General features: G+C 37.4%; 2 protein-coding genes across 2 annotated transcripts; both read right to left on the bottom strand.

Moving 5' to 3' along the window:
- Positions 1-779: 779 nt before the first annotated feature.
- Positions 780-11,267, bottom strand: LOC132711316 (vomeronasal type-2 receptor 26-like). Its single transcript, XM_087893316.1, has 6 exons — positions 11,209-11,267; positions 8,114-8,278; positions 7,503-7,794; positions 4,347-4,442; positions 3,335-3,413; positions 780-1,681 (listed from the first exon to the last, which is right to left on the bottom strand). The coding sequence occupies exons 1-6, from the start codon at positions 11,265-11,267 to the stop codon at positions 780-782; spliced, it is 1,593 nt and encodes a 530-aa protein (XP_087749442.1).
- A 1,460-nt stretch (positions 11,268-12,727) lies between these two features.
- On the bottom strand, positions 12,728-21,434 carry LOC132711315 (vomeronasal type-2 receptor 26-like). Its single transcript, XM_087893315.1, has 5 exons — positions 21,138-21,434; positions 18,409-19,272; positions 16,925-17,152; positions 14,025-14,151; positions 12,728-13,629 (listed from the first exon to the last, which is right to left on the bottom strand). Exons 1-5 carry the CDS (start codon positions 21,432-21,434, stop codon positions 12,728-12,730), a joined length of 2,418 nt encoding a protein of 805 aa, XP_087749441.1.
- Positions 21,435-23,272: the final 1,838 nt, after the last annotated feature.

Below are 23,272 nucleotides of genomic sequence, written 5' to 3'. Positions count from 1 at the left end.
AAAAGTGGGGGAAATGTTATAATAAAGGAAATGATGATATTAAGATATGATAAATATTGGAAGAGCAGAAAGAAGACACAAAAGATATATTTAGAAGATATATTGACTGACTGATTATGTATTGTTTGTTTGTTTGTCTATAAAATAAAAAACTTTTTGAATAAAAAAAAATATTTCCCTGGGTGTCGCATCACATATCCAAAATATTCTAACTTTGGCTTTTTAATGGCTTTGATGATTTCCCTTTGTTTTCCCAGACGGCTTATCACCTCCTCATTTGTGATTTTGTTAACCCATCTTATACGTAACAGCCATCTGTAATTGCACATTTCAAATGCTTCTAGTTTCTTCAAGTGGCTTTCTGTCAGAGACCAACTCTCTACTCCTTAGAGCAGGATAGAAAATTTCACTTTTAAAAAAGGAAATTGCTAACAGAAAATCACGGTTCATCTTCAGCCTATGAGCTTTACATTTATACTTATATTTAAATTTCATATTTCTTTAAATGCAATTGAGTAATTTCAAACAGTTAGGTGGATAGTTAGAAAACTTTAATTCATTGACTTGATAACAGGTTCTCTCTGGTTTTGCTCAAAACATACTAGTACTCTCCCTCTAAGTTCTGTGAGCCTCCCTATTCCATCAAGATTTAAGAGCTATAAATAAATCAGGATGCAAACACACACACCCCTTCAAAAAAAAAAAACTTAAAATTTAATTTTGAATTTTGATGTTTCTCTTCTCAAATTTAAGACATCATAAAAAAAATAAAAAGGTATTTAAACAAATCTTCTTATCAATTGTTCTCTGTTATTTAAATCAGACCTAAATACAATAATGTAACACTTGGGGAAAAAGATGCAACCTAGGAGCCCAGCACTGGAGGACAAAATGGAGAAGATCTCCACAGCCACCATGGCTTTTCCCCTGGTGCTCAGGTACGTTGGAACAAAGGAGACCCACACACTGCAGAAAGCCAACATGCTGAAGGTGATGAACTTGGCTTCATTAAAGCTGTCGGGCAGTTTACGAGCCTGGAAAGCCACAATGAAGCTGGCAAACGAAAGGAGGGCCATATAGCTCAGGACACAATAAAACATAACAACTGATCCTTCGTTGCATTGTAGTATCATTTCTTCAGTTATTGAGTGCATGTCTAATTCTGGGAATGGGGGAGAGGTGGATAACCAAACAATACAGATGCTTGCTTGGAATAGAGAGCAGAGAAGGACAATAGAAACAGCCAATCTTTTCCCCACCCATGACCTTATCCGAGATCCTGGCTTGGTGGCCTTGAAGGCAAGAGAAACAAGGATGGTTTTGGCCAACACACAAGAGATGGACAATGAGAAGGTGAGGCCAAATGCAGACTGTCTGAGGAGACAGGTGACTCTCCCAGGTTTTCCAATAAAGAGCAAAGGGCAGAGGAAGCAGAACAGAAGGGAGATGAGGAGAGTGTAAGTGAGATCCCGGTTGTTGGCTTTGACAATGGGACTGTCTTTGTGCTTAATAAATGTTCCCAACACCCATGTTGTAGTGAGGAAAAATAAAGCAGCAACAGTGGTTAAAATGATTCCTAAAGGTTCTTCATAAGACAAAAAGCTAATTGTTTTCATGATGCATCCATCTTTCTTATGGTTTGCATATTGATCATCAGGACATTGAAAGCAAGCAACAGTGTCTAAAAAGAAAAAAAACAATATCAACACAGATTCATAAGAATGATCATTATTAATTTTCATATTGATACATACCCTGATGTTTATGGCTTTGTACCAAATATAGGCCCAAAATATGAAAATTCCTTTGAACATTTCCCTATGTATATTTTGTATGTTGTGGTATTAAGTCAAATATTACTTTGATTATACACAAGGAAAATTAGCAAACACCATGAAAATCCATGTTATCTTGATTTGCTTTCTTGTGATATAGGAGTGCTCCAATGAAGATTTGTGAATATCTGAAGAGATTATTTTCATATTTAAAACCATATTGAGTTATTGAATATTGAACCATAATGATCACATTTCAAAATATGGTAGCTAAGTATAATATATTCACCAAATTCAAAGTGAAAATGAAAGATAGTGCATCAAAGGGGAAATTGTAAAAAGATGAGTAATTATGTATTTTAAAGGAAAACGAGAGAAGGAAATGGGATTAACTGCTTCTGTAAGAGAAGTATATATCCCCTTTTATTATTTTTAATATTAAGAATATTATTATTTTTCCTTTCATTCTATGTTTCTTTTACCATTTCATTACTTGGGTTAACCCCCCTAAAGAGAATATTGGAATCAGTCCGCATTACATATAAAATACATACTTAGCTATTACACACCCAAGAAGGGTGTTCCCCAAAGAGAAAATTTGGGGAAAATATGAATAAGGATTTTTTTTAATGAAGCAAAATTGTGCAGAAATAGATAGATAGATAGATAGATAGATAGATAGATAGATAGATAGATAGATAGATAGATAGATAAAGTGACTTGATGGAAATGAAAAATAATTAAGATTTAAAGTAGAAAGTGATTTAATTATATTTCTCATTATGACTACAGGATTCTCATTATTATTAAAATATATGTTTCATTAGTTTGTCCACTCTTCCTAAGAAGTAATAAATTCCATAAATTTCAGAAATTCTTGTTTTCATTATTCAAGAATGTCCTTATTTAGTTAGTGCACATTGGAGGTTTTTAGATTCCATAGTACTGTAGTACCAAATGTTTCAATTTAGATAACAAGACATCAATTCTGAATTCCTTCCTTCCTTCCTTCCTTCCTTCCTTCCTTCCTTCCTTCCTTCCTTCCTTCCTTCCTTCCTTCCTCCCTCCCTTCCTCCTTCCTTCCTTCCTTCCTTCCTTCCTTCCTTCCTTCCTTCCTTCCTTCCTTCCTTATCAGTCATTATATTATATGTAGTTTTTAAATTGTACAATCACTTTTTTGTTTTTTATTTTTCACCTTTTTAAAAAAATCTCTGAAATAATTATTTCTCTGTGTTTGTCTATACATTCTGTACATTGCAAATGTTTCTGAATCTTCACTGTGATGGTTGCTTGGTTATAAAGCTAAAACCATTCCAAGATTTATTTATTTAATTAATTAATTGAAACATTGTTGTGATTGTTGTTGTGTGATCATCATCATCACTTGTAATTCCATTGTTGGAACCTATAATTTTTCATGTAATAATGAATTTGATTTCATTGTCCCATTCAGTTTCCAAAGAAACTCTTATCCATGCACAACCAGACAATTTAATTAGTTGAAAGGCTGCCCCACAATAGACAGTATAACAACAAAATCAAATGATTTCTAAATTTACCCATCTCTTTGGAGATTTTCCCCTCTGGGCATGGAACACAATCATAACAGCAGAATTTTTTTCCTTCCTTCTTCCTTTTCTGATATCCACAGTGACAATATTCATTACACAGAGAAATGGGGAGCACCTAGTTACCAATATTAAAATGTTGGAAGATGAGGATTGATTGTTTTCAAGAAAATTCAGTTGTTACACTGAAGATGGAATGTGCTGTTACATTAAAAAGAAAAGTCCCATCTAAAGGTTGTAAAACAAGAAATTGATTGGATTTGATGATTTATTTCAAAAACAATGAAGTATATTTCAATTTGCCCTCTGATTTTATTTTGTGAGCACAATTGATCTGGGTTTCCACTTTTTGTTTAATTAAATCCATATGGGAATTTCAATGTTTTTATTAGTTTAAACCATCAATTTGACCAGAAGTATTGAGTCAATCCATCACTTGCTTGATAAAGATTTGATAAAGCTTCACTCAACTAGAGAAATATAGTCCCTTAAAAGCATGTTTTTTTCTTTCTCATTTACATTGCAATATAAATGAGGGAAATGAGGGAAGTCCAATAAATATAGTGCACAATACCAAATATTGTTAGCTTTTAACAATTAAAGGGAAAAAAAAACATTTCTTAATCTGGTTATCTTCATGGGTTCACCAGGAGAATAAATGCAAATCTAATAAATCCATATGTGATGTTTCATTAATTCAATTCATCTATTTGATCAGATGAATTGAGTCAATCAAATTTGCTTTAAATCTCATCAAACATTCAACCAAGGAAATACAGTAATTTAAATGCATTTATTTTTTGTCACATTTTCAGTTTGCTATTTGGGGGTAACTCTAATAATGTGTCCAATATTAGTGAAGTTAGTTTTCCACATTTAAACATCGTTTTGTTTTGTTTTTTAAGAAGTGGCTCTTCCTCGTGGTTTGCCTGGAAGGAGAACAATAAATTTCCAAAAGAAACCATACGAGAATGGGTCACGAAAATTCTTCTTGAAACTATACCTGGTTAAATGATCTATGCCAAACAATCATGTCCTCATTAATGACTAATTCCTGTCCTTTTACGGAATCAGGATCCACTTTTCCAATCTTGCGTCTCTGGAAAGTGGAATTAGGAAAGACAACTATGTTTGCAATATCAAATCCACCTTCCATCTTCTTTTGATCATAAAAAGTCAATGTTTCTCCAAGAGAATTGTTGTATATCATGCCTCTAAGAAACTGGTGGAGCTTTATGATTGGGAATAATAACAGAGGTAAATCAAACAATAGAAATGTATGAGTAATTTTATCACAGTTGTGCTATACTATACTATGTACTATATAGTATATAATTGTACTATGCTATATGATATTATACTATACTGTACTATCCCATCCTATACCATCCCATCCCATCCCATCCCATCCCATACTATACCATACCATACCATACCATACCATACCATAACATAACATAACATAACATAACATAACATAACATAACATAACATAACATAACATTCTATACCATACCATACAATACTAAACATATATACAACTATATAGGAAAACATGCAAAGTCCATTTCTCCAGTCCCTTGAGAATCTGTTTGCTATCTTTTGCACATGATAATCAATAGTCTGATAATCCATGTTGTAATTGGTTTTTCCTCTACTTGGATTTGCATCATATGTGTACTATGCTCAGGAAATAAAATAGAAAACATAGTACTGAGAGGCTAAGCCCAAGAATGAGATACAAAAGCCTTGGTAGTACAGTGGTCTAAAGCACCCTGTTATTAAGACCAGCTGCCTGCAATTACTGCAGGTTTGAATCTCGCCAGGCGCAAGGTTGACTCAGCCTTCCATCCTTTCTAAGGTAGGTAAATTGAGGACCCAGTTGTGGGGGCAATAAGCTGACTTTGTATAAATATACAAAAGGATGAAGGCTATTGCTTAGCGCATTGTGAGCACATTGTAATCTGCCCTGAGTCTCCAGAGAAGGGCGGCATATAAATCAAATTAAAAAAAAAAAATGAACCAGAATTCAGGTTTTTTATTTGCTTTCACTGTAGGAATAATTTTCCCATACTAAATTCTTACTATTCACATCCTGATGGATATTCCCTGAGAGATTCGAAGGCGTGGTTATTCTAACTCTCTTCCTCTGTCTCCTCTGACTTCTCTAAAATTTGAGGGTGTGCTGTCTGTTCTCTCCCCTTCAAAACAGTTTCTGAAATGTGCTCCCAGGAAATTTGCCCCTTCACTGTAGTCCATCATATCAGCTCTCTTCTACATGTGCCATTTCCCACAATTACAGGGATGGAAATAGAGGCATGCAATTAAATATCATCAATAGAAATATTTATTTATTTATTTATTTATTTATTTATTTATTTATTTAATTATTTATTTAATTAATTATTTAACAGCAAGTACAAGGAAACAAGTTTCAGTAGAGACATAGACATGGACAAATGAAAAAAATGGCACAAATAAATGGCTATAAATAAGCAAAACATAGCCATAAACACATAAAATGAGTACATACAAATGGGGACAGTAGGGCAGGGATGGTAGGCATACTGGTCTGCTTATGCATGCCCCCTTAGGGACCTCTTAAGAAATGTGTGAGGTCCATGGTAGACAGTTTAAGGTAAAAGGTATGGGGGTTAGAGGAACTAAAAAAAAAGATCAAGTAGACTGTTCCAGACATTTATTACTCTATACTCTAGACATCTATTACTCTTGCTGAAGTCGTATTTTCTGCAATCAAGATTAGAGTGGATTACATTTAGTTTGTATCTATTGATAGCATTTTATTATTGCAGTTGAAGTTAAAGTAGTCATTAACAGGTAGGCTCTTATGTTCAAATCCATTTTAGTAGGTGCAACTTCCCTCTCTAAATCATACTCACTAACCATGTACTTTGCTATTGTCTAATACAGAATACTTCTAGCACACAAATCACCTGCCATTGTTGTGATTCTTCAAATTCTGATGATTTATGCCTCAAAAAATGCTTGTGGTTAGATCGACGTAAGTGGAGAGCATGTAAAGCTTGAGCCAATACATAGACAGCATTATAGACACTATAGCTGTGCCCAGACAGCTCCACCTCAAAAAGAGCACCAGGAATGTCCCTTAGCTTCTCCTTTCCGGTACAGATGTGTTCATCCAGTTTGGTCAAAGAAGGAGATGGCAATAAGCAATCAAACACTTGTTCCCAGAAAAGTGGGAAAAATCCATCTCCTGGAATCCAAGGAGGTTTTACGAACTTCAAGAATTCCTTAAACCCTGGAATTTCTTTTGAGTGAATTGTAAAGCAAATGGAACCATCAAAGAACTGCCGATCCCATTTTTTATTCATTCCTGTTAATAAATAATCCATCTGGGCAGTCATGATCCATACTTTTCCCAAGGTAGTCTGTTCATGTCCAGGATCCAACCCAAAAATGATATTCGTTAACCATGCAATTGTCAAAGATTCTCCACAGATGATAAAGATCTTGATCTTTTCATCAATTATGTGTTTATAAATATTATTAAATGTCTTAAACATCTCAAAAAGTTTATCCCAATAAGTTAAATATGGAATTCTCTCCATACAAGCAGAGCAGATTCCATGCTTGGAAAAAAGGGACTCCATGGTCTCCAGAAAATGTTCTCCTTCAGTGTTATCAATAGCAAAGAGCCCAACCCATCTCCACCCAAAATGTTGAAGCAGTCGGATTATCCCAATGTACTGCGAAGACTCATTTGGGACTACGGAGTAATAGAAGGGAATCTCTGTGCTATGAACATCTTGTGGAGTAAAGGACCCATATGTGAGCTAAAAGAAACACATATTATGAAAATATATCAGTATCTTTTTTTTCGTCATATTTTCCAACCAATTTAGTCAGATTGTTGAGGTGTGTAGCCAGGGAATAGCCATTAAAAAAAACAAAAAACAGCCCCAGTTTGCAAAAAAGAAAAGAAGGGGGAATTTTCATGCCTATATTTCCAAAATTAATTTCTAATATAAATTAATTTAATAATTAATTAAATTAATTATTTAATTTACAATATAAATTTTGCATCTATGTTTTATTCTATGGCTGTTCACCGCCCTGAGTCCTTCGGGAGTAGGGCGGTCTATAAATTCAATAAAATAAAATAAATAAAAGATCCTACCTGTGGAATCTTGTAAAACTTCACGAGATGTGCGATGTAGGAGGAAGTTCCAAAGCTGTACCCTCCTATGATAGAAATGAGATTTCTCCTGGTGTCACATTTATAGTTGGGGACAAATCTCTCTGATCTGAAAAGCAGATCCATCGTGGTTCGATAGGTCATTATGGCATTGTAGTAGCTATCGTGAATAGAGAAGCCAAGAGTGACATTGGGCAAGATTTCTGGATTCTCATTGATCTCCTTCACAGCAAAGACCAAGGAAAGGACATGCTGGTAGAATTTTGTTAGCACGCTGAAAACAGGATGAATGGACATATCTCATTAAATATTTCCTGATTATTTTCCTGGAACTTCAGAGAGGTGCTTTACCCTATATGCATGCACATTTGGGGAATGACCAATGCAACTCTATTTTTAACTCTACTGCACTGAACCTGTGATTTCCACTGTTGCAGATTGAATCAAAGTGCAGCCAATATCCCTGAAAACACTTTCTCACAAAGCAAAGTGTTCTCATTATGAAATCAAATAATCTACTTTTCTCTTTATTCATTGCAATTCCTCTAACTACATAGAGATGACACAAAGGTTGAATGATAAGAATCACTTACTCTGGATGTTCAAAATACTCCTCAGAGGGATGCTGCTGAAATGAAACTTCATTAAATTGGTAGTTAGCCATGGATACCATCCCACCAATGACAAAGTCCCCTTGCTGGTACCATTCATTTGGAACAGGTATGGGTTCACCTGAATGACACGGCAGAGACTTCACTCTGAAGAGTGGAAATAGGAGAAGAAAGAAAATTCTGGGCATTAAACACTCTCTAAGTATAGACCCTCCACTACCATCAGCTTCCCATGTTTGTCTGTATTCACTATCCTCAAACTTGCTGTTAAGAGCAAGGCTGAAGCCTAACTCTTAGCCCTGATTCTTATTGCATATAGTGATAATACTGAAAAAGGTATGAATGGCAATGTAGAGTTCCGGAAACACAGTTGGAGCAGTTAATCTGGAGCAGTTGAAATCACAAGACTTGTGTGTTCTTGTCTTCTACTCCCCAGTGTCCATGGGACAGTCTTCTTCAGTTGTTTACAGTTTTGATGAAACTGTTGTTTCATCAAATGATGAGAAAATTATCACCATTGGAATAATTTCAGTTGGGAGATCATTATGTCTTTCTCTCTCTCTTTGTGTGTGCATGTGTTTGTGTGTGTATCTATATGTACTATATATAAAACCTGGCTAGAAGAAAAACACACACACACACACACACACATATATATGTGTGTGTGTGTGTGTGTGTGTTTGTGTGTTTGTGTGTTTGTGTGTATGTGTATCTATATGTATGTGTATCTATATGTATGTATGTATACACACACACACACACATATATATATGTCTCTTATACATACATACATACATACATACATACATATATATATATATATATATATGTTTTCTCAGGTTTTCGCGGGTGTTTGTATGTAGGTCTTTGGTTATTCGGGTCTTCTCCCACGTAAAATTGGAAGTGTCTTGGCGACGTTTCGACGAAGTCTCATTCGTCATCTTCAGGCTGGTGTTCAGGCTGCGATCTCACATTGCTCCTGGAAGCACGAAGCCGAGAACACCAGCCTGAAGATGACGAATGAGACTTCGTCGAAACGTCGCCAAGACACTTCCAATTTTACGTGGGAGAAGACCCGAATAACCAAAGACCTAGATATATATATATATATATATATAAATTGTCTCTTATACACACACACACACACACACACACACACATATATATATATATACCCCTACCTACGTAAACCAAGATGTTATACAGCCCTAGTTTAGTGTACTCACAATTCACCAGTTTCTGGGCTTTTTTTATTTTTCCTTTTCTTCTGGCAGCCAGCAGACCCTTTGCTGCCCATTGGGAGACTAAGATAGATCTATTTCAGCCTTATAAGGCCTCAGATATAGAAATAGAACTATCTTAGATCTAGAAATAGATCTATCTTAGTCTCCTAATGGGCAGCAAAGGGTCTGCTGGCTGCCAGAAGAAAAGGAAAAAAAAGCCCAGAAAGTAGTGAATTGTGAGTTCACTGAACTAGGGCTCCATAACATTTTGGTTTACGTAGGTAGAACCTGGCTAAAGAGACATACACATAAAACCTACGAAAAGGAAAGAAAACATATATATATTCTTACTTCTTCGTAGGTTTTATGTGTGTTTTTCCTCTAGCCAGTTTTTTCCTACGTAACCAAGGTTTTTCTGCAGCCCTAGCTCAATGGAATCACATCCACTCGATTCTGGGCTTTTTTCTTTCTGGCAGCCAGCAAGTTCTTGCTGCCAGGTGAGAGGCATATACATATATGTATAATTTATATTTGCTGATAAAGAAATAAAGGGAGACTAGTATAGATCTCAAGCTATTTAGCTCTCATCAGCTAGCCAATACCCTTACTCGGATTCAAACTTGGGCTGCCTGCATATTAGGCAGTTGTATTAACCTCTGAGCCACAAGTTCTCCTCCCTTTATCAGCTGTGCCAGGGGAGAGATTAAGTGTTTTTTCTGTCAAAGCACCTGGTCTACCTCACTATAGGAGGGAGCATACTGCTTACCTTTTGCCTTTCAGCTCCAATCCAGGAGCCCTCAGGCAGTCGCTTTCACGACAAACTATTTTGTACCAAATTTATATTTGCTGATAAAGAAATAAAGGTAGACTAGTATAGATCTATTTCAAGCTATTTAACTCTCATCAGCTGTGGCTCAGAGGTTAATACAACTGCCTAATATGGCAGCCCAAATTCAAATCCGAGTAAGGTTGAGAGAGAGAGAGAGAGACGGGGGGGAGAGAGAGAGAGAGAGAGAGAGAGAGAGAGAGAGAGAGAGAGAGAGAGAGAGAGAGAAGGGGAGGGAGGGAGGGAGGGAGTGTGTGTGAGAGAGAACATATTCATATACATACACACATATTGAAGACATGTTGAATTTAGTATCGCTTTGTGACATAGAGTGGAAATTCAGAGGGGAACTTCAATTTATCTTGTAGGTACATTTTGAGCATTAAAACTTTGGTCATTTTCCACTTTTCAGCTAAAAAGTATTTGTATGTTCATGTAAGATTCACTATAACGAACACTGGACATATTTAAACAAAGTGTATTTCTGGAGTAAAATGAATGGTTACAAATATGACTTCCCAGGGTATTTTGGGAATAGAACATTGTCCCTTTTGTAATTTTTAGGCCTTGTCACGTTGTCATATGAATGACACAACAGATTAACAATTACATTAATCTGCAGAAGCTGATCCAAATCTATCTGGAAGGGATCTTGGCCTGAATCCTGACTGAAATAGATCTAGGTAAACTGTTTCATTCAAGGCCTTCTGAACCAGTTGTGCCGGGAGGTGCTTTACCAGGGATGGGATTTAGCCGGTTCGCACAGGTTCAGGTGAACAGGTTGTTAAATTACTACTACCACCCCGCTATCAAAGTGGATCCTGGGCACTGCACTGGACTGCAACTGAGAAACGGGCAATGGATGGCCAACGTGAGGGAAAGAGAAGGCCATTTCCCCTCTTTCTTCTCCCTGCTCCTCCTTCCCTCATGCCAGCTGTTCCATTGCCCGTTTCTCCATTGCAGCGCAACAGAGCACCCAGGATCCACTTTGATAGTGGGAGGGGTAGTTAATTTAACAACTGGTTCACCCAAGGTCAGGATGCTTGTCCAGCATGTGCAGCAGAGCTGGAGGACGGGGATGGGGCATGCCTCCCATGACAGCCAGCCTGGCCCTGGGTGAACCGTTGTTAAATTATTTGAATCCCACCACTGTGCTTTACCCCATATGCATACCCAATTGGGGAATGACCAATCCAACTGTATTTCCAGCTCTGCTGCACTGAACTAATTCATGTGATGTTCACTGTTGCAGATTGAATCAAAGTGCAGCCAATATCCCTGAAAATACTTTGTCCCACATAAGAAAGTGTTCACTGTCAATTCGCAAAGCATCCCTGGCCTGCTCTCAAGTTGCCATAGGCCAGGGGTGATGGGAAACCGGTGAAATGGCACAGTAGCCAAAGACAGATGCACATTCCACGCTTATCTCTCTCAAGGCTGTAACCCAGGGTTACCTACAGCAGCTGGAGGGGAGTGACCTCTACAACCCGCAAAATTGCTCTGTTGGCGAATGTGATTGATGACACACCCTGGGGGGAGGGGGAAAACAGGGTCATAATAGGAGTGTAAATTATGTAGGGTCAGAACTGGCTGCACTTGGGAACATGCCGACATGAAGCTCCTAATAAATAACTGAATTTCTTTTGAAGCTTGGCTTGAGGCTCATGATTTAATTAGGGCATCTGTCGGAACCATTTTTCAACCAAAATACATTATTTTGTTAGTGCAATTGTCACAGTAACAAACTTGGAGGCACATACAGAGAGTGCATTTCCCTAGTAAAATGGAAGAGTTATTAGTATTACTTCCCAGGCATTGTTACATAGTCATTCAAATCTTTATTGTCAGTGCACAACATATGTACAATGAGATTGGTCATCTGAATAATCCAACTGATCAATCAGTTTAGACTGCAGAATCTGATCCACATCTCTAGAAGGGATTTGTAGTCCATGCAGTGCAATTAATTTGAGTGGATTCACACCTGGTGCCTGCTTTCAGAATACATCTATCCCATTGTTTGTCCATGAGGGAGCTCCTGAATGCCCTTCAACTTGCAAGACATCAACCCTGATGTCAGGGTTACCCTGATGTCAGGGTTACCCTGATTTCCATTCTCACTTGAGATTTCTCCATGACTCTGAATTCCATTAGAATTAAAATTATACAATTTTCACAGCAGAAGACCAAGGTGTGGCTTCTCAAATAGATGAAAAACCAAGATAGATTATGGGGCCAATAATAACAAATTTGAATGAACCTATATGTCATCTGGGGAAAATTATTTTCCAGATGCTCTGGCATGTCTACAAGAACCATAAATATCTCAAACTATCCTTGCTCTATGTATCTCACCAAACTATTAAAAGTTCCAATGAAGTCATCGTATTCATTCGTTCTTTCGTTCAATATATATATATATATATATATATATATATATATATATATATATATATATATATATATATATATATATTATTTGAACTTTCCACATAGTTGCTTTTGGTCATAGTTAAAGACTAAATTATAGAATGTTAGATTTAACAATTAATCTGTCCTCCTAATCAGATGCTGTTTTGTGTTCAGATGTGGGTTCAAGAGAATGATGTAGCACTTGGGCAGGAAGATGCATCCTAGGAGACCTGCAGTAGAGCCCAAGATGGAGAAGATCTCCACAGCCACCATGTATTTCCCCTTGGTGCTCAGATAGGCTGGGATGAAGGACACCCAAATGCTACAGAACACAAGCATGCTGAAGGTGATCAGCTTGGCTTCATTAAAAGTATCAGGCAGTTTTCTGGCAAAGAAAGCCACAGTGAAACTGATGGTGGCCAGGAGCCCCAAGTAGCCCAGGACAATGTAAAACATGGCATCTGAGCCTTCATTACATTGAACAATGATCTCTTCAATCTGTGAATGCATGTCCCACTCAGGGAAGGGAGGAGACACGATCAACCATATCATGCAGATAATAGCTTGAATACATGAGCAGAAGACAATGATGGATCCTGCCAGTCTGTTTCCTAGCCATTTCCTCATCTGGTTTCCTGGCTTAGTGGCCAGGAAGGCCACAATGACTGTGATGGTTTTGGCCAAGACACAAGAAACCGAGAGGGAGAAAATGGTGCCAAACATAGTTTGCCTGAGAAAGCAAGTCACCTTCCCAGGCCGACCTATGAAGAGCAGAGAGCACAGAAAACAAAGCAGGAGAGAGGAAAGAAGAATGCATGTGATGTTCCTGTTGTTGGCTTTGACAATGGGGGTGTCCCAGTGCAGAATGAAAGTCACAGCCACCAAAATGAGGGTTGAGGAAAAGAAAAGAATCAAGGACGTCAGAACGATTCCCAAGGATTCATCATAGGATAAATAGCTGAAACGTTTGGGAAGGCACTGGATCTTTTCTTCATTCGAATACTGATCCACTGGGCATCTCTCACATTGGTTAGCATCTGAAATACATGAAGAAGAACAAATCATTTCCAACTATGTAGGACAATATATAGAACTAACTGAGAGAAATCATTCCTGATGACACGATTCACAATCCCCTTGACATGTACCCAACAATGCTTTCTTAACAAGTGTTAAGAAAGTTCTGGACTGTTATTTATGTAAATATATTCTTTTGAACTGCAATATTAGTAGACAAGTACTCTGAAAAGAACAACAATTCTCAACATAGCAAAGGATATCAGAATAGAATGGATGTATGGAAGTATTTAAAAAAAAAAATCTATTGCAGTTTACCCCAAACTTTATTCCACAAAATAGAATAACAATGATGGAAAGAATAAAGAAAAGCTGAGTTTGCAAACTCTCAATTCTCATTTGTCTCTTTACTTACCCATTTCAACTGATATTCTTCCTTCGGGACACTGTATACAATTGTAGCAACATGTATGTTTCCCCTCCTGAACAACCCTGCTGTATCCCTGACGGCAGCTCTCTACACATCTGGCATGAGGAGGTACCTGGAGAAAAAAACATTAAGAAGGTTTTGGAGCCTGATTCATCCATATTGGGGGTTATGAAAGGAGCCTTTCCAAAGAATTTGTACAGTTAAGACATTCGCTTATAACTGGCTAATCCTTTCAATCCAGAAACATCCAAAGCCTATTGAGGTGCTCATTTCTATTTGTCCATTTTATCAGGAGAAATTAGTAAATTTAGGAGCATGCATAATCTTCTGACGTCAACATGTCCCACGATGCTTTTGGAGAGTGTTCATGTTTACAGCAAATCATCCTATGAATAGGATGATGAGTTCTGAGTTTTCTGCAATCACATCAATTCTCATTTGTTCTTGTACAACAGTGGTTCCCAATTTGATTTTTAATGGGGGCAATTTGAACCTTGTTTAAACCAAATTAATGGACTTTTAGGCTTCCTCCGCATGAGAAGAGTTCACTTTTTGAGTAAAGTAAGAATTATATGTCACAGGGGGAGCATCAGGATTTTAGAAATGCTGAGGTTGGGCATGGCCAAAAAAAGGTTGGGAACCACTGTGCAGAACAAGAAAAATGGATAATAGAGAGCATGGGAGTCTCTGATGGGGGATATCTAAAACGTTTCAATCCTAGTAGAAATCAGAGCAACCTAGACAGTCTTACAAACTGTGGTCTAAACAGAAGTGAAAAATTTCATTATGTGTGAAATAACATCAATTTTCTTTCTGTAGGATGGGAATATTCTTGTTGTTTCTTTATATCTGCCAGAACTTGAACTCAAGAAAGTCATATGGAGTAAATTCTGAGCAGTCCTCACCTCCAGACACAAATCATTTGTATACACAGATTTCTCTAAAAGTGTGTCCATAGGAACACAACCACCTATAATAAACGTTTTTGTTTTCAGACAGTATCCTCTTTTTAATAATAATAATAATAATAATAATAATAATAATAATAATAATAACAACAACAACAACAACAACAACAACAACAACAACAACTTTATTGTCATATGTATATACACAGTATACACATACAACGAAATTCACTTAACATCCAAAGACCAGGTCCAACACACATAACAATCCCCAAACACACTCCCACACACCACAATTCCCCACCTCTAAACCACCCAAACATCCACACAACAGACCAAGTAATGCTGTCCAACAGCTCACTGATGGTGGCCCTTTAGTTCATTGTTGAGTGCAATTATAGCTCTGGGATAAAAACTATTCAGAAAACGTGTGATCCGAGTTTTAATTGTTCTGTATCTTCTGCCAGAAGGCAATAGTCCAAAAAGATTGTAAGCAGGATGGGAAGAGTCTCTGAGAATGTTATGCAACTTTCTCAAACAGCAAGATTCAAAGATGTCATCCAGGGCTGGTAGCTGGAGTCTGATGATATTCTGGGCAGTTTTAATGATTCTCTGCAGAGCTTTTTTGTCCGCTACAGAGCTGCTCCCATACCATGCAAGAATGCCATATGTCAGGACACTCTCAATGGTGCTGCGATAGTAGGACAGAAGTAGATGCTGAGATAGATTTATTTTCCCGAGCATTCTCAGGAAGTACAGCCTCTTCTGTACTCCCTCATAACAACAGTATCTAACATTAAATATTATATTGGGAAAATACAAAAGGAAATTGTATTGTAGATTTTAAAACATACAATTTATGAAGATGAATTCATCTTTGCAAAAAAAAGAAAAGAAAAGAAAAGAAAGCAAAAAAAAGAAAGAAAGAAAGAAAAGAAAAGGAGGGGGGACTTTTAAACAATTTTGAGAATGATTTGTTCAATGTCTGTGTATTTACTTGGTTTTTACACACATTTTTCAATTGTATGGGAGAAATAACAACCAGCTCTTATTTAATTTATACATAAGTAGCATTTACAAAAAAGATTCATGACAAGTTTAAACCTGTTTCCTCTATACATTTATTCTGCTTGTTACAAATAATGCAGATATTTTTTTTAAAAAAATAATAGCATGTCAAACAAATTAAATAAAATACAAGGACACATACACAAATATTCATATCTCATATTAATTTCAAAATGCAACTAAATTCCATGTAGATATCATCATAAAGACCATCCTAAATATTTAGCAAAACCACAAGGTTCCAGTGTACCATCATTGTCCTTCGCTTCTGGGCTTTCGGGTCATTGAAGAAGAATCTCTTCCCCTCCAAATAATACTCTATAGCCATGATGGCAAACCTATGGCACATGTGCCACAGGTGGCATGCGTAGCCATATCAGTGGGCATGCCAGCTCAGTTCTGGCACGCATGTGCTCGCTGGCTAACTGTGCCCACCAGAAGTAGGGAAACAGGCTGTTACCTGCCTCCGGAGGGCCTGGGGGTGGGTGGGTAAGGCCCGTTTTTCTTTCTCACCTGGCTCCAGAGCCTTTCTATGCATCTGGAGAGGGGGAAAAACAGCCTTCCCCACCCCCTCAGAGGCCCTCCGGAGGTCCAAAATGGCCCATTTCCCAACTTCCGGGTGGAAAGGAAGTGATGTTTTTTGCTGTCCCCAGCCTCCAGAGACTCCTAGAGAGAGAGAAAAACGGGTCTACCAGGCCCTCATTGTTGAGCCTAGCAACCTAGAGACTCATGTGCCAGGAGAGGTGGGGGGAAGGGGGAGTTGCTTGTGCATGCATGAGGCAGGGCACATAGAATTATGGGTGTGGGCACACGCACGTGTGAACCTCCACCCCCCCCCCTCCTGGCACGTGATGGCAAAAAGGTTAGCCATCACTGCTCTATACTATTATAGTATACCAAATATCCCACCTGCTGAAACTTGTGATTCCACACAATGGCACTTTCATTTATGCTGATTTTTTTCCCATCAGGAGCTTTGGAGACCATCTTCCCAATCTGAACTCTCTGGAAGGATTGATTGTGGAAGGTGACAAAGTTGAAGATATCGTATCCTGGGTCAAACTCCCCTTTCTCATCAAAAAAGATTTCTTCTTCCACACTGTTATTAAAACGGGTGTTTTTCAGAAAATAGTGAAGCTGGATTTGAGGGAGAGGAAAAGTCAGAGCATTTATCCTAGTCTTTCCCAAAGTTTGGCTTTGTTCAGTATTCCAACAGAGTTTCTGTAGTGAATCTTATCAGAATTGTAATATAATTCCTTTCTGGTTTGATTCAGAATTCTCTTCAAGCCATGCACCACATCCCATTTTCAATTTCAGCAATATCAGATCCAAAAATTTCCTTACATTTATTCCTTACACTGGAATATGTTAACAGATAAATTAAGATTCTTGGTATAAAAGATCTTGGTATAAGATTCTCACACAGCGTTGCAGAAATTTCTTTCGATCTGAATCAATAAACTTCTTAAGTTAATATTACTTAAATTGTTTGATATCTTGGACATTTAAATTAGCATTTCCAGTCCTGCGTAGCCTATATATCTGGATATACTGTATTATAATGTATGTAATACATCCAGAGTGTTACCTTGCAACTTGATCACCATAACTGGACTTGAAAATTTTATAAATAAGTAAAACTACAGTTGAGTTAAGGTGTTTGTGTGCTGATTACAGAAACTGATAGGTTTCTCTCCGCACGCACAAATATGTAGCTTTAGATCATTTTTTCCCCCAAGTTTAAGGGGTCCTGATTATCTAGTTGTAGTTGTAGTAGATGTTGCAGTTGTAGTAATTGTAGTAGATTTTGTGTGGAAAACCAATCATGTTTTTGGTCACATTTATGCAGAACTATTAGAAATTCACAAAAATTTGAGGATTACCATATATGCAAAAGGATAGATGGATAGGTAGGTAGGTAGGTAGATAGATAGATAGATAGATAGATAGATAGATAGATAGATAGATAGATAGATAGGCAGACATGCATTGAAAACTGTTACAGTTTTATAACACAGCAGCTGGTGTAGCAAGAACAGATGAGTTGTTTACTGAAAGAGAATAGGAGAGTTTTGTGCATTCAAATTTTGGGAGATGTTAGATACAGTATGAGTTTTTTTTCGCCAGAAGTTGCTGATATTAATGGAATTTCATGTCCTGGAACAGCACTAAATAGCAGATCTCCAAAACGTAGCTACTTCTGGAGCTGCTCTGACTTTGAAGACGATTCTTTGATATGTTTGAGCTGCACTAGTTACTGAATTGCAGGCAAAATCTTGCCAAAAGTTAATTGGTTGCTGCAGAGAAACAAATCCAGAGTGTTCCTACTGCTGCTTTCCTTCCCATCCACATCAGGGCTTCTACAAATCTATCTGAGAAGAGCAATGACATACCTCCCATGGCTGAAAATGCCGAAGATTTGATCCATCCCGATTCCTCAGAGGAGCTGGCTTTGCTCTTTTTGCTCTTCTTGAATGCATTGCTTGCACAGCATGTGCTGCAAGGTAAACCCCATTGTAGATATTGTAGCTCTCTCCAGACATGGTCATTTCAAACACAGAGCCAGAAGCTTTCTTGAGTTTTTCCCTTCCAGTGCAATGTTTACCTTTTATATGATATGGAGGCAATGAACAATCAAATACAGACTCCCAGAACCAATTAATATAAGGAAAGGGACTTAGAGAAGGTTTTATTCTCTCAAGAAACTCCTGAAATCCTGGCACAATCCTTGTGTGGAGTGAGAAGTATAAGGAACCATTGAAAGTCTGAACTTGGAATCTCCCTCGTGCTGATGAAATCACGGTGAAATCCCACTGGTAGGTCATGATCCATACTCTGTGATCTATTGGGTTCTTATGGTAAATTTCAGAAGAAGAAAGCCCCCATTGTAAAGTCTCCATAGATTGGGCAGTCCCAGAGGCAAGGAATATCCTGATATTCTTCACTAAGATAGTGTCTATTATGTTTGTTACACGATCAAAAAGGACATACTTATTTTTGACTGCATCCATTATAATTGGGATCAACCCCATCCAACCAATGCAAATATCACTCTGGAAGAGCCTTGGTTGAAGATGTTGAAGAAATGCTTCCCCACTCTCATCCTCTGAGACCAAGAGGCCAATCCAGTTCCATCCAAAATGTTTCAGTAAATGAACAATCCCTTCGTATTGCAAATTTTCATTAGGAACCATGCTGAAGAAGGAAGGGAACTGCCTTTTATCACTTAGGACTTGGTCAAAGGAACCATAATTGAGCTGTTGGGAAGAATGGTGCATAGAAAATTAAATTGAGAGTTCTTTTACGATTGTGAAGAGCAGAGCACCCAGATCAGCACATCGTACCTGAAAACCTCAGCAGTGGCCAGGGAACTGAAGGGCAAGAAGGTAAGGAGGAAAAGGATGAATACAAAACACCTGTGGACAGGGAGAAAAGGGATAAACTTTCAAGGCAGAGAATAGAGGATTAACAGCAAAGCATTTCCTGGAAAATAGGCTGAGATGTCCAGCAAAAAGAAGTGTATATCATTTCATAAAGGACCAAGAAGTTTTGTAAATGTTTAAATAATAAGCTGGCTTTGTATAAATATACAAAAGTATGAAGGCTATTGCTTAACGCATTGTAAGCCGCCCTGAGTCTCCAGAGAAAGGCGGCATATAAATTAAAGCAAAAAAAAATGTTTAAAATCTCTGAATTTTTTAACTTCTTTTTTCAAATTTTCAAATTCCTCTTTTTCAATTTTAATTTTCAACTTCATTTCTCATTTCATTTTTTAAACTTCTTTTTTCAACATTTAAATTTCTTTTTTCAATTTTTCAATCTTTTCCGATTTTTAAATTCAAATTTGACAAAATGATTAAATTAGTAGACCCACAAAATGCTGTCGACATAGTATACGTAGATTTCAGTAATGCATTCGACAAAGTAGACCACAACCTACTTCTTGGTAAGCTACAAAATTGTGGGTTAGACAGCATCACCACCAGATGGATTTATAACTGGCTGACAAACCATACTCAACGAGCAGTCCTTAATGGTACATCTACATGGAGGGAAGTAAGTAATGTGGTACCACAAAGTTCTGTCTCAGTACTCGTCAATATCTTCATAAATGACTTAGATGAAGGAATAGAAGAGGAACTCATCAAATTTGCAGATGACACTAAATTGGCAGGAATAGCCAACACCCAAGAAATCAAACTCAGGATCCAAAAGGCTTTTGACAGATTTGAACAATGGGTCCTAACCAACAAAATAAAATTTAATGTGGAGAAAAGCAAAGTTTTACACTTAGGCAGGAAAAACCAAAGGTACAAGTACAGATTAGGTGAAACCTGGCTCAAAAACAATAACTGTGAGAGGGACATTGGAGTCCTAGTGGACAATCACTTAAACATGAGCCAGCAGTGTGCAGCAGCAGCCAAAATATAATCCTTGGCTGTATAAACAGAGGTATACAATCAAAATCAAGTATTAGTACCAATTTATGAAACCTTAGTAAGACCACACCTGGAATACAGCATCCAGTTTTGGTCATCAGATTACAAAAAAAGATGTTGAGACTTTAGAAAAAGTGTAGAGAAGAGTAATTAAGATGATTAAAGACCTGGAGACTAAAACCATAAGAAAGGCTGAGTGCCAAAGAATTGAGGCCTTTGAACTATGGTGCTAGAGAAGACTCCTGCGAGTCCCTTGGACTGCAAGGCGATCAAACCAGTCAGTCCTAGAGGAGATCAACCCTGACTGCTCTTTAGAAGGCCAGATCCTGAAGATGAAACTCAAATACTTTGGCCACCTCATGAGAAGGAAGGACTCACTGGAGAAGAGCCTAATACTGGGAACGATTGAGGGCAAAAGAAGAAGACGGCAAAGAACAAGGTGGCTGGATGGAATCACTGAAGCAGTCAGCGTGAGCTTAAAGGGACTCCAGAGGATGGTAGAGGACAGGAAGACCTGGAGGAATGTTGTCCATGGAGTCACGATGGGTCAGACATGACTTCACAACTAACAACAACAGGAACACTTTTAGCCTGGCCTAAACTGATAGATAGGATTTATGAAAACAGAGGTTTCCTGTGTCTGTTTTCGTCAAACAAACTGATCTGTGAAAAAATGGTCATACCTGTGGAAACTTGTAAATATTCAAAATGTGGGCCATCTGGATGGAATTGAGCGAGGTGAGGTCACCAATGATAGGCAAGAAGTCCATCTCCGTCCTTCTTCCACAGTTGAAGTTCAGAGGACTCCCTTGATTCAGAAATAGAAAACCCAAAACATGCTGACTGGCCATCCAGGCATTGAAACTAGTTTCATAAATCTCCAGTGTTGGTGTGATGTTGGGGAATAGTTTGACATTCTTGTTGATCTCATCAATGGCAAAATACATAGAAAGAGGATACTGGGCATATTTCGGTATCATGCTGAAATGAAAGTGCAAAACTACAGGTAAGTATATCACAAAAAAGAACAATATCTAATTGTATGCAATGTAGATAATTTCTGCAATTTATATGGAGGAAATTAAATTTGAATTTCAATGAAGGATACTTTTTGCTTTGAACATTTTTCTGACACCTCAACAGCCACTGATGGTTGAGCAACAGAATAGGAGCCATGCATCTCAATCCTTTGTAATATAGCATAGATTCTATATCTATGCTAGATATAGAATCTATGCTAGATTCAGATAGATTCTTCTGAATCAGCAGTGATTTAAACATTTGCCATTACCATTGAAAGATTGTACTTGAACTCTACCAGTTATAAAATTCCACTTCTTTCATTCTTGACACATATGAAAAGCAGTATACTGTTTGTTCATTCATTCATCCATCCATCCATCCATCTATTCATCCATCCATCCATCCATCCACCCATCCATTCATTCATCCATCCATCCATCCACCTATTCATTCATCCATCCATCCATCCATCCATTCATTTGTATTCTCTGTTATAAGTCATAGTGAAACCATCTCTTAACACTTTGATTACTATTAATCCTATTAATAATATAGCAACTACTCAAGTAATTTAGGAGACTTTTAGCAAGGCTTAGATGTCTAGGCAAGAATTTTGGAGTGGCTGGTTGAAATTCCTTTTCCTAATAGATACAGTAATGCTCAACCTGTCTTGTAAAATCATCTGCTGACAGAGTCTGCATTTTTCTTTGAAAGTCTAGGAACACCAGCATATCAACTTCATCAATCAACATTGGATGGTTAGACTGTATATTAATCTTGGGCAGCAAACTATACAATCAGGTCTATAAAATGAACTTTTAGTTCATACTTTGCTAATATGATGGAGCTTCCTTCTTTCATAGGAAAGGTACAGTGAAGATTGTAGAAAACATGTCCACTATTTAGTTCTTCCTAGAACTGCTATAAAAGTTTACACGCAACCACACATGTGATTGAATATACAGTAGTGGCCAAAAATGTGGAAACCTTTTGGGAAAAGTGTATTTTCTAAAACTGGCTAATAACACCACTTTTTTTAGGGGGGAGTAGTATCATAAAATTATATATCAATGGAAAGATAATTTAATCAAGAATGTAATGCAATTAACTTTTATGAAAGATTTGCTATTAGAATAGCAGTTACAGTATAAAGAAGAAAAGTGAAACACGTAGAAAAAACGAGATATACAAAAATGATCACCATAGAGAAAACAAGATATACAAAAAATATCACGTCAGTTAATACTTAGTTGGGTAACCTTTAGCATGAATTAATGGCCTTACAATGTCTTCCTATGGAGTGAACCAAGTCTTTTAGTTCTGCAGCTGTTATAATGTGAAACCAAGATTGAATGATTGCTTCTTTTAATTGGGTTTTATTGCTGGGTCGCTTTTGACTAACAAGTTTCTTTAGTCGGCTCCATAGATTTTCAATTGGGTTAAGGTCTGGGCTATTCCCAGGCCATTCCAGCAGAGGAATAGGATTATCTTGAAACTCCAAAAAAAAAAAAAAAAGAAAAAAGTGGTGTTATTAGCCATCAAACCTCAAAAATACACTTTCCCCAAAAGGTTTCTGCAATTTTGGCCACGACTGTATGTTAACACTTAAGATGGAAATAAATGTTCACACTCTTCTTCTGAATCTTGTAAAGTTTTTCAGTGTTTCCCTTCATCTAATGCAATAAACAATTTGGGGGTGATGGTTTGAATGGCGGTTTCTCAGAATGGAACCACTTGGAAAATTGCATTCCTGTAAGATTCTGCTTATAATAGTTTGCTAGAAAGAATTGTGCTT

This window comes from Pantherophis guttatus, chromosome 4 (assembly GCF_059756535.1).
Source record: "Pantherophis guttatus breed Tessera chromosome 4, ASM5975653v1, whole genome shotgun sequence".
In the NCBI taxonomy this organism is placed as follows: domain Eukaryota; kingdom Metazoa; phylum Chordata; class Lepidosauria; order Squamata; family Colubridae; genus Pantherophis; species Pantherophis guttatus.
Note: the sequence above shows the minus strand (reverse complement) of the source record. Positions and strands in the feature narration are given on the sequence as shown.

What these genes read in the sequence shown, in the direction of transcription:
- LOC132711316 (XM_087893316.1), bottom strand. Translation starts at nt 11,267, where the DNA reads ATGCCCCATCCCCGTCCTCCAGCTCTGCTGCACATGCTGGACAAGCAT. An exon ending in GACAAGCATCCTGACCTTGG is followed by an intron (nt 8,279 to 11,208) that starts GTGAACCAGTTG and finishes TCCACTCTTCAG; the next exon opens with AGTGAAGTCTCTGCCGTGTC. An exon ending in GGCATAGATCATTTAACCAG is followed by an intron (nt 3,414 to 4,346) that starts GTATAGTTTCAA and finishes TGTGGATATCAG; the next exon opens with AAAAGGAAGAAGGAAGGAAA.
- LOC132711315 (XM_087893315.1), bottom strand. Translation starts at nt 21,434, where the DNA reads ATGATACCGAAATATGCCCAGTATCCTCTTTCTATGTATTTTGCCATT. An exon ending in GGCATTTTCAGCCATGGGAG is followed by an intron (nt 17,153 to 18,408) that starts GTATGTCATTGC and finishes CCTCAAATCCAG; the next exon opens with CTTCACTATTTTCTGAAAAA. An exon ending in AAGAATATCAGTTGAAATGG is followed by an intron (nt 13,630 to 14,024) that starts GTAAGTAAAGAG and finishes CATGTATTTCAG; the next exon opens with ATGCTAACCAATGTGAGAGA.